Here is an 11,962-nt window from a genome sequence, read left to right as displayed (position 1 = left end):
ATTTTATTGCAACATTTTTAATGATGTCTCCAGTACTAATGAGCTGAACTCTGATTTTGGACCCAAAATAATCGTAAAGAGGTAAAAGAAAAAAAAGAGACAATATAAAAGAAAATTCAGCGAAGAGCTTCACAGCTTCGAGAGCTGAAGATAACCAAAGAGTGCAGACGTGGCGAGGAGCGAGTGGAGAGACGACGATGATGGTCGTTGGGCTAATTATTTTAAGACTAATCAATAATTATTCATATCTATACAGATGATTACAGCAGATATTTCCAATCTAGAGACAGAGGTGGAGGTGATTATGTCCTTCAGTCTCTCTTTTCTCTTCCACTTTGTACAAACATCTCTTTGCTCTTTATCGCAAACTTTTTCTTACATGCCTCCTTGTATGGAATGTGTGTATTTAATACTCGGGAATGTTTCTATGGAAAGCACATGGAATGATCATTTTAATTGTTCCAACATCATCTAGGTGAAGAGTTTCTTGATGCAAAATCGACAGTGGTTGTTTTAACTCTTATGTGCTCTGGGTGTGTCGACTCTTGTTCGTATTATTTATCCACTACGAATGTTAATATTGTTACAGTGAGGTGATATGGAAGCCTTATCCTCGGTAAAAGGGCTGTTTGACAAGTGCTTCACCACTGAATTGCATATAATGGAACAAAAACCTCTCGGACCACAACTTAAAACACACACCAGCCCCTCCTGACCAGGAAGAGGAGAAAGAGAAGAAGAAGAGCAGCCTGAAGCGCCCTGATTGGCTGCAGTGCTGTTGTTGCTCCCTGTTCCCATGTTGGCTATTCTACATGTTAATTTAGCTTAGCATTATTATCCAGATAGATACAAAATATTACACAGAGCATCCCAGCTGTTGGCAAAACTCATGAATGTTTCTGAAAAGTGCTTGGAGGGAAAACCAATTTTAACGACAAGCTGCTCCCTGATGATTGGCTGGAGGAATTGCTCCAGATAAAAAAATGAGCAGTCCTCTCATTGGCTTGTGAAAGGGACAGCTTAAGCTGTGATTGGCTGATAAAGCGGGAGCGAGGGAGGGAGACTTTAACGCATGAGGTCCAAATCTCAGTCTACAGTGTGAGAGTTAGCTGGTGGGGTGGTGGATCAGTCAGGAAGGCATTTGCAAAAAAAGGGATGGGGATGGTGTCGAGGAGGGGCGGCCGTTTTGCACGCTGCCCCCGTCTATCCAGCGATCTCTGTTGCTGTGGTAACGAGCTTGCTGCCATCCCAGACGGTCTTGAACTGCTCGGGAACGGGGAGCTCCGTCTGAGAGAGGGAGGAAGAGGGAGAAGTCTGGTTGAAATGTTTGTTCTAGATTTTCTAATTCTAGATTTTATTTTTGTCAACAAAATTCATGAAAAGACCAAAAACAATAGAATTTAGGCAAAAACCACTTCAAGTCCGTGTAAAACATTCTTGTGCATTTTAGAATTTTTCGGGAGATTCTGGCATTTCTGTCAAACTTTTCTGACGCAATACTTTATATTTTATGTGCATAAAATACACTGATGGAAAAACGGCTGTTGATGATCTGCCTAACATCTCTACATTAGCAGGGTGTTGAATTGATTCAAATTAAATTACAGTAGTAGTGGCACTGAGGTATGTGGTTTATTATTGTGTTTGAATAATGTTTCTGTATAGCACAGAGGAATATCCTGTATCAGGCTTCGTTTGTTTTGGTCTTTTTGTGGAATTTGCTAACAATAAGGAAACTTTTTAATAACACCAGACTCATCCTTTAACCAGTCTTTAAAATGCCCCTCCTGAAAGGATACTTACAAATTCTCCATCTTTGTTGGGTACCAGGATGTTCATCTCCGAGCTCTTGGCGCTGACGATCTCGCAGCTCAGAGAGTCTTTGCTCAGGTAGACATGGCAACCATCCGTCTTGTTGATGGAGATAGTGGGAACCTTACCAGTGACCTAAAGACAGAAACACAACAAAATGTATCTTCTCATGAATACATGAAATATCTGCTGATTACAGGTTGGATTCATTTCTGGTATATCTGATGGGAGACAAGATCTCCTTGAGCAAAGGACTGAATTTAACTGCAGCAGTGTAGCTGCTCTGTGGCCAGAAATTGAGCAGCTGTAAGTACTGTATAACTATATGAATATAAAGCAGCAGGGTGTTCATGAAAAATGCATTGATGTGCAGCAAAAGACAACTAGTTGAAATGCAACAGAGTCAGTGGAAATGATCCAAACATCAACATCACACTGCAGTCTGCTGAACCACAAATGACATCTTATGTCTGTTACAGTTGGGGCTGAACAATTTTGAAAAAAATATTTAATTGCGATTATTTTGACTGATATTGCGACTGCTATATGATTTGCAGTATTAGAGATAATAATAATTTTTACATAATTATTCTTATTTTGACTGGAAAACGTGAAAATGACTGTGGTATGTTTTTTTGCAGGAATCTGTACCAAATGAGGATGTTTTTTTTAAGTCTGTAAAATCTAGCAGCACTGGTTGCAGTCTCTTTACAACAGTTTGTTGTTACGCTGCAGGTTGCACACACCTGGATCTTGACGTCCTTGCAGTTGATGACCTCTACGATGCCCACAACGTCGTCAAACACCAGGCCCATTTTCTTACAGTTGTCTGATGGAGGGAAACAAACGCATATTTAGGCGACAGCCATGCACATGTCATGTAGGTAGTATGAATCGATCTCTGGAAAACAAATAGAAAGGACAGCCTGATGGTGTACAAAAATTCTTTTTGACACTTTGTCCCTTTCACTTTACCAGGTATCTTTCCCTCACATTTCACCCTATATACTCGCCCTCCCACACCCCTCTGGGAAGGGATTCCTCATAGTTTGACAGTGTACACAGAAAACCTTTGCCCATCTCTCTGCTGCCTCATACCACTCTTGATTGAGGCTGGGTCAAGTTTAAAAAATAAATAAATAAATAAATAAATAAATATAGAGACCTACAGAGACATATTTCTTTAAAAGAACCATTCAAATAATGCTGTTAGTGACATGCGATGGTCAAAATAATTTTTTTCAACCAAAATGATAATGAGATAATAATGCTTTCTGCAGCTTTAACCCCCTCCAAACAGCCAACACACAGTTCAGTTCTTACCTACAGTGATAGAGTTGAGTTTGCCCTTAACCTGCAGGGTGCTCTTGTTACACTTGAAAGCGTAAACCACTTGTTTCAGCTCAGTTTTTTCGATCATCAGGTTCTGCGCCCCCTCGTGGTTCTCCTGCAGAGGGCAAGAAGAAGAAAAGAGTGAACAAGAAAGAAATTAGAGCTATGCACATTTACTCAAGTACTGTATTTAGGTACAATTTTGAGGTACCTCTATTTCTACATTTTGGAAGCCAATATTGTACTTTTTATGACATTTATTTAATAACTTAAGTTACTTTGCATGAATTAACTGCTAAACCATGATGCATTATAATAGATTAATCTACCAAAATAGTATCTATAGTAGCTCCAACATGAAAGAGACTGACACATCAATATGTCATTATTTATAATCCACTGGTATATGACTCTGAAATGGGTCATTCTGTATAATGAGCATTTTAACTTTTTGTACTTTAAGTATATTTTGATGCTTAAGATCTAAATTGCAGGGCTTCAACTTGTAACAGTGGTTTTACACTGTGGTATTACTCAGATCTTATACTTAAATAAAAAGCTGTGTTTGTTTAAGGCAGGATAGAACACTGGACTTACAATAAAGGTTAATTATAACAATCAACAATTTTATGAAAGTTTTCTGGTTTAAGTCATTCAAGCCAAAAGCCACAAAAAAAAACAAAAAACAACAACTATGATTTTACAGAGATAACCATCTACAATTTAAAGTAAACTCTGCTCCAGCTTAGAGGTAACTTTTTAGTGCGAGTGAACCAACAACGTACCACTTTCCACTTCTTCCCTTCCAGCTCCAGCACTGGAGGCAGCGTGCGACTTGGGGCGGCAGACGCAGCGGGTCGGGTGGGGGGGGTGGAGGAGAAAGGTTTTGGTCCGGGACGTACTTGAGACCTCAGGTTCGGATTCTTGTGGGTCTTCTGGTCGTCCGACACATGCTTCAGGCCTGCAGAGGTCGAGGACAGAGGGAGACACTTTGTATCTCCAGCCGTTCAACATGTTTCTGGCTCAGAAACCAAATGTTACAGACCAGCTCATAGCTGATGATTTACACAGAGATGAGGAGTCAAGAAGTACATTTTCTCAAATATTTATACTTTCATAAAGGAAATATTTTACTTTTTAGTCAACTTAAATTAGTTATTTTAAGGAAACGTTAAGGAAACAACCTACAATAAATGTATAGAGTATGTTATGAATTACACAATATATAAAGAAGTTATCGAGCTACAACACTAATACATCAATGCGTCAGTGGTAGTATATTTCTGCACTAATTACTTTTATAAACCATCTAAGTAAAAGTCACTAAATGTTCTCAAAATACCAAAAGTAAAACTCTAAAAATGACCAGCAGCTCCTCTGACGCCGCTCACTCAGACTACCTACCCTTAGTGATGTCAGACCCCTTGTTGATGGAGGCGAACAAAGCATTACGATTGTCGGCATCTCCGCCACCGGAAGATGCGCCGAGGTCCGAGGGAGGAGGAGGTCCGGGGGGAGGTGGAGGAGGGCACCCGCCGGCAGGAGGAGGAGGGGGAGCTGCAGAGGCTGAAGCTACGGGACCCTGAAGGGGACAGAATATCAGAAATGTTGTAGCTGAAGCCATTTAATGTCACAGGGATATGAGAAAAAGTTACGGTTAATAAGTGATAATCAGCACAGACAATAGATGAGGATATTAAAATTAAACTTCTTTGCTTTAATATTAATACCCTCATTTATGGTCTGTGCTATTACCTCTTGTTAACTGTAACTTTTTCTAAACACAGTGACAGTGACTGACAAAAGTTTATGTGGCACTTTAATGCTTCTGATGTGCATATATTTATGTTTTTTGGTGTCACACAGTCCACAAAGAAATAAATGATAAATGATGAGCATTATTGCTATTATTAGAGTGCAAAAAAAGTTTTCACACTGGAACTGAGCCACTGTTTAATATGATCCACACCAAGTCCACCTCTTTCTGTCTGACAAAGATCCAGCTGTTTGGTGCAGACCCTGGTCTGGGTTCACGCCTGTCATTTTGGTTCGGATTAAACTGCAAAGTCCAAAAGCCTGGACATTACACTTTACTGTAAGTCACTTCACACTCAAAGAAGATTTTTTTCAAATCTTAAGCTGGCTCTTTAGAGGGTGCTTGAGTGTAATTCTTGGAAGACTCACAGTCTTGCTCCAGGTCAGTCCGGTGGTATGGTGCTGTTTGATGTAGCTCTGCAGATCAGTCCAGATAGAGAGATATGCCTTCACCCAGTCCACATGTGTCTTGTCCCTGCAAGGACGAGATGGAAACAGAAAGGTCTGTTTATCACCTGTTTGTGTCCAAACCTTAGACTTTATACTTCTTTTCCCCTCCAGCAGTTTATTGTTCCTTTTCCCTGGTCTCTGCGTCCCACAGGAAAACGCACAATCATGACACACAAACAGAACTAGAGACTTACTACTTAAAATAGAATATGTAACATTTTCTAACCCACATTAACCTCCAAGCTCAGATCTCATACCGTTTGAAATAATGCCCTCTATTTGTATACAGCAGACTGCTTTGCATTCAACTCTGCAGGGAGCTCAGTAACAAATTTAAATGAAAGCTGCTTTTCTGTGCAACACGTCAGCACAAACAGGCAGATTTTTCTACCTTCTAACTCAACTGTAACTCTATAAGTCCGCTCATAAACATGCTAAAGCTTTGATTTCAGGTCTAAATACAGGAAGCAGCAGCATGCGTCAGCGTGTCGCGTTTCAGCGCTGACTCAGTAAAACTTAACTTAAAAAGAGCCCAGAGGAAGGAAAGATGGAAGACAGATGGGTTGAGCAAACTTGGCTGCATTTGAAAGTTCGTCTGACCCTTTTAGTGATCTAACCTCACAACATTTCAAAAACAAAATGACGCAGTTAAAACAAGGAGAAAAAACATGGACATACTGCAAAAGGACTGGTGTGCCCACTAGATTGTTGTGTTACTAAAATTAGTATGTGGACAACCTCTAGGAAACACAATAACAAAGCTTTGCATACTTTTCCTTGTAGTCCTTGAGCACACGGTTGGTGTAGAACATGGCAGCATCCTGCATCTCTTTGACATAGGGGCCTGGCTTAGGGTCCTGGGACACAAGCAAAAAGGTAAAATACAGGTAAAAAGAGTTATGTCTTGGTCACAGTCTTTTTGTGTGTTTAAAGTAACAAAGATTCACTTCTGCACTTCAGTTTTTGTATGAAATAAATACTAATTAATGGGTTTTGGCTTCCGGTCTGGATCAGCTGACTGAGAGCATTGATCTTCTCATCTAACACTAGTGAACACTGGAGCTACAATGATTAGTTGACAGAAAAAAAAAAAAGCTACAAGCTATTTTGAAAACCGATTAATCGTTTCAGTCATTTTGAAGCAAAAATGTGATGATTTTCTGCATTTCTTTGTCATTTATGATAGTAAATGAAAAGTCTTTGGGTCTTAGACAAAAGCAGCAATCTGAAGACATCACTTTAGGCTCTGGGAAATTGTGATGAAGAATTTCTGGACATTTTATAGACTAAACGATTAATTAATTGAAAACATAAACAACAGATTAATCAGTAATATAAAAAAAAAGGTTTAGTTGCAGCCCTAGTGAATGCATATTTCCAAAAATGCAGAACTTTTCCTTGAAACTGCCTCAATGAGTAAAGCAAATGGGTATTAAAAGTTCTAAATTCAGTTTACAGGCTATGTTTATAATGAGATCTTCAAGATACTTGAGTAGGTGTACACAGAATGAATGCATCCATTATATGATTTGAAAAGCTGATTATTATTCATCAGAATCAAAATGACAACAAACAAAGAGTTAATCATCTGCACTGTAACAGTGAAGCTCTGTTGCTGGTGGCCATGTGTCAGCCAAGAAACTGTCGCTCACCAGACAGCTATGACAGAATCAAAGAGAGGCTTGTTTCCGGCCATTATACACTTTATCTGCCCACACACACACGAACACACACGGTCTTTGTAACACACAAACCACAGGCCCCAAAACCTTCCCTTCCCGTCTCACCATGGCGACCCATCCAAGGGCAGCAACGCTCTCGCTAACAGCAGAGAGGTGGTTGAAAAGCGGCGAGGAGCGGTTACTCTCGCGGAACGTCTGCACCTGCTGGATCGCTTTGGACACCGGCTGCAGGAGAGACGTCAAAACTGCCTGAGGGGGAAAGAGATGACAAGAATTCATTTAAAAAACTTTTAGATTTTTTTTTCATTTAATCTGGTGACAAACAAAACAAAAACATCTTCTTGTTACACATTAAAAGGATATTCAAGACTTCAAAATCGTCGTTTCTTGCATAAGCGCAGTATGTCTCTGACTAAAGCTGAACTCCTAGTTGTAATGCAACTACATGTCACAATAAAGCAGCTGTGGTTGTGATTGGTTAACTTTGGCGGTTTGTATTTTGTCTTACAAGTTTCTGAGGATGACGACTCTTTCAGGAACACGTGTCCAGCAAAGCCGTTGCCTCTCTTATTAAAACCCCCACAAACACCCACTAACATCTGGCTTTAATGGGAAAGGGTACAGGTATGTGTGTGATCACCGCTGGTGTAGGTGTGTTGTTACAGTCAGTGTGTCTGCTGCGCTCATGACGTGACCACCGTGCAGAACGTGTGTGCATTTCACCGGCACAGAATCAGATACGTGACTCTGACCGGCTGGTCACAGGTCAAGGCCAGTCACACTGAAAACCATCTGGTTCTGGGCTCTGGCTGATCGATCGGTGCATCCCTAGTCTATTGTGTAAGATTTTGGCCACATGTAAACAGAATCAGATGCTAAGAACATATCCTGCTCTTATTTCTCTGATTCACCACTTTCTCGCTGACACTACTCTCTCTCCCCATTCAGAGTGGACCTTAATTACCCACAGCTGCGCTCTCTCTCTCTCAATCACATGGACACAAAAGTCTCTTGGATCCTGAGGCTAAGCACACAACATAAACATAAGACTGGCTATCAAAGCTTTACGGCACTGATTGAATTGCTTCAAGAGTGTATGAAGTGTGTTTAACTCACATCGGAGGGCTTTTGGGAGCCAGAGGCTGTCACGAGGAGTTGTCTCTGACTGGAGAATGCAGCCTTCATCATATCTGCCTGAAAGGGAAAGAGAGAATTTAATTCTACTTAACTTAAAAATATGTAGAGAAAATATGTGGTTTTGCATGCAACACATAACACTTGTTGTTTCAGAGTTTGGAATGCAACTTCTCCCCTCATAGCTTACCTCAAAAAATATTAAGACAAGTCTGGTCTTTTTTTTTTTTTTTATACCATAAATTTAAAAAAATCCACAAATAAGATTGGACAAGAAAGACCTCTTAAAATATTGAGGAAATCATCAGAAGTATTCTAAGAAACATGTATTTTAGTAGTAAATATGTAAACACACAGCAATTGACTGACCCTTGTGTTTGTATAGAGAAGTACAGAAACGACAGAACTTACATGTGTCTGGACATCACCCCCGATCTTCTGGCTGAGGCTGAGGTACTGAGCCACGGGGCCGCTGACGATCGCGTCATAGGCCTCAACGTACGCCGACACAGCTACAGAGAAGAAACGCACAAGGCATAATTATACATTTCAACTTTTTGATTTGAAAATCAAACAACATAAAATGAAATTTAAAAAAAAAGGCAAAAGAACAGACAGTGGAGAATGAAATGACAGCAAAGGAAGATATGAGTCGTTACTTTTGACTGTGACAAACTGAAGTATTTTAAACTCAAAACTCAAACTCATTGCCGTTACATCTGGTCAGAAGCATAGAACGACCTTTTAAAGCACTTCTTTTAGAGATGCCCAGATGATGTCTTTTTTGCCGCCAGTCATCTATAAGCCATATTGTCTGATATCCAGCATTTTCTTGTTTTGTTATTGCAGGTAGTAACTTACAGCAGTATTATACGTCAGTTTGACCACTCTGTAGTGTACTAGGATCTCCATCCGGCAGCAGCCTAGACTATAAGTGCTGTGTGGCTGGACAGCACCTGAGCAATCACACGCACAGCTTCTAGCCACTGATAAAGGATGATATGGAGAGAGATACTTGACATTTTACTCCACTGATGTAATGCTGTTTAGAGTGACAGCTGCTACTCTGTGCCGCACTCTCATCCAGTGGCGCAGGACACACCCAGTCGGCCAGACCAAGAGTGCTCTGAGCTGGGTGAGGAGTGAGACGTAAACAGCCTGCAGAGCTCAACTCTTAACACTCTTCTCTCACGGTGAATTAAGGATTTAACTAAACCAAACCAGAGTTGGTGACTGTTGGAGGCGTGGACAGACTAACAAAGACGGTTTTGATGAGTTTTGCATGTTTTTCTGTTGAGTTTGAATGAAGTTTGTTTTAAGAGGAGTTAATGAGCCAATTACGCTTGTCTAGTTTTTGGGAAGTATTGAGCAAACAACTAGATCGAGGGTCAGAAATCTGCGACTCTTTTTCCCCCTCACCAGCAGCTTTCCTTTAACATTTTTTATTTTGTTGTACACCTTACATTTCAGTTGTAAAAATGCATAGCCTAAACACCAGATTAAAAAAAAAAAATCTTTTAATATTCCGTCAATGAAAAAGTGCATCACTGCCTACATCTATGGCTCAGTCTTGAGTCTCTTCTGCAATATTTGTATAACAAATCCAAAAAAAGCAAAGTCTCAGAGAAAAAATTATATTTCAATGTGGCTTCACACAGATTTTTACCAAAAATATCTCTTCTCATAGTAAAGATTGCAGACCTCTGGACAGGATAAACGAGACCTGGTTTATACTGCAGGAGTTTACAAGAGTTTTTCATGCTTTGCTATAGTTTTTCAATTTTAAAAAAGGCAGCTCCATCAACTTAAACAAGTCTATATGTTTTGGATTTATTCTACCTTCATGTAGAGGCATTGGCATGCAAGAAAAAAAAACTTCAGGAATTCAAGGCGACACAGGGTGAGTAATTAGTACAAATCATTTTGCAGATGAAGCTAGTTAGCATATGACAATGACACCAGCACAGCTGAGAAATGTTTCAAGTTTATTGCTTCATCAGTCGGATTTCTGCAATCAGCAACTAGAAAGCATTAATCCTGATTACTGAATATCAGCCAATAATAGTCGTCACCTGATCAATCTGGGCATCCCTATTTCTTATGAGGGGGTTAACAACAGCAGTGTTCAGTGACTTTGTAAAACTGATAGGTGTGAGACACTCACTAGCTGCAGCTCATCCATTGCTAAGCAACTGAAAACATTACTTAAAAGCTGGTAGGCAGCGTGTCAACACAGCATCTGGATGATCTGAGCTGCATCACTTCATCCTGAGGAGTTCACAGGAATCACTGCTGACATCCAGAACAAATTATTTCTCTGCAGCGGTAGCAGTGGTTTCTTTTCACTGCTTAATGAGAAGGGAAGTCAAATACGTGACTGTTCTGAATGGCTGTGGCAGAACTGATACAGAACATGTTTTGACTTCTTACAAAGAGAAGAACCCCAAAAAGGTGTCTTAGTCTGAGCTTTGGCATCTACACGTAAATACACAAAATAATTTGTCTGACCAACAGTGAGAGACACCATTACCTGACATTTTATTTATGGTAAGTAGAATTATTCCACACTAAGGAATAATAATAAGAATAATAAATAAAAAAAATAAGAACAATAAGAAGACTTACGTCCACCGGCTGAACCTGAACCTCCAGCGCCGCCAGGGCTCATGGACTCCAGGCGACTCACCGCCACCTCCAGCCGCTGCACCAGACTCGCCAACTCAGCCATACCTGAGGAAGGTGCAAAGAATGGACTAATGAGGTACAAGTACAAGGCTTAGGCGAACTAGCTCCTGGTCACACTACACAGCAGCCACAGGTCATTCAGCAGCTCTTAATTGGTACAACAGGCCACATACAAAAATGTTTTCATGTGTGAAATGTTATCTGGCTCAGTTGTGTATATTCTCTATGAATATTAACCTACACAGGAGGAAGTATGTCTTCCAGTAAGTTGAATCTGATGTTATTACAATACGTATATTTTTCGTGTTTGCCGCCCTGTTGATATTTGCCGTGAGGTCAGCTGTTCTTAATCATCAAGACACAGTGGTACTTCTTGTTCTAGTAGTCTCTAATTGGGACCTGAAATACTCCAGAGACACAGGGTGACGGCAATTAAAAATTAGCTACTTTGGTAGGATAACAAACAGCAGGACTGTGGACGCTGGGCAATTTTTTCCTTTGATTAGTCCTTTGAGGCTTGGTAGAAGTAAGTGTAACTACCTACCTGCTACCTGCATTCAGAGGTCAGCATCAGTTTTTTATATCATTATTCTCATTTTCCTTGAAATATACTGTATATTACAGGTCTGATTTTTGCAGTGATCTGTACGAAAGATGTAAACTGCAAAAACACTAAAAAGGACATAAAATAAACAGGAAAAATATCAGTTTGTGTGGCAGAAGTGCATCCTTTCTCACTGCTTTTCTTAACCATCTTGTGACCCCTCAGATTTATCTTGCAACACCCAGTTTAGAGACTGCCGATGTATCAGACCCATCATGTGCAGGATGACAGGAAAATTAAACTGCAAGGTTGCAGTTATCACACGAACATGTAGAGGAAATTTTAAAACTAACATACATGGGAATTCACTTGAAACTAAAATAGTCTGCATAGATATTTCGTGCACACCACTTTATAATGATAGTCATTATCCTACATTGCCGGCACAGACCAAGTCCTCCAGAATTTATATAAATAGATCCAAATATTGCATATTTTAAGTAAGCCC

At 40.1% G+C, this 11,962-nt stretch overlaps 1 protein-coding gene across 1 annotated transcript; it reads right to left on the bottom strand.

The window, feature by feature from the left end:
- Nucleotide 1: 1 nt before the first annotated feature.
- Nucleotides 2–10,953, bottom strand: cap1 (CAP, adenylate cyclase-associated protein 1 (yeast)). The gene is made up of 12 exons (XM_084739749.1): nucleotides 10,851–10,953; nucleotides 8,637–8,737; nucleotides 8,208–8,285; nucleotides 7,197–7,340; nucleotides 6,181–6,266; nucleotides 5,329–5,434; nucleotides 4,549–4,726; nucleotides 3,930–4,105; nucleotides 3,136–3,259; nucleotides 2,559–2,641; nucleotides 1,804–1,947; nucleotides 2–1,287 (listed from the first exon to the last, which is right to left on the bottom strand). Exons 1-12 carry the CDS (start codon nucleotides 10,951–10,953, stop codon nucleotides 1,204–1,206), a joined length of 1,407 nt encoding a protein of 468 aa, XP_084595875.1. The 3' UTR covers nucleotides 2–1,203.
- Between the last annotated feature and the right edge of the window lie 1,009 nt (nucleotides 10,954–11,962).

This window comes from Lutjanus erythropterus, chromosome 16, assembly GCF_056507025.1.
Source record: "Lutjanus erythropterus isolate fLutEry1 chromosome 16, fLutEry1.hap2, whole genome shotgun sequence".
In the NCBI taxonomy this organism is placed as follows: domain Eukaryota; kingdom Metazoa; phylum Chordata; class Actinopteri; order Lutjaniformes; family Lutjanidae; genus Lutjanus; species Lutjanus erythropterus.
The sequence above is the reverse complement of the archived record's forward strand: the minus strand, read 5'-3'. Positions and strand labels throughout refer to the sequence as shown.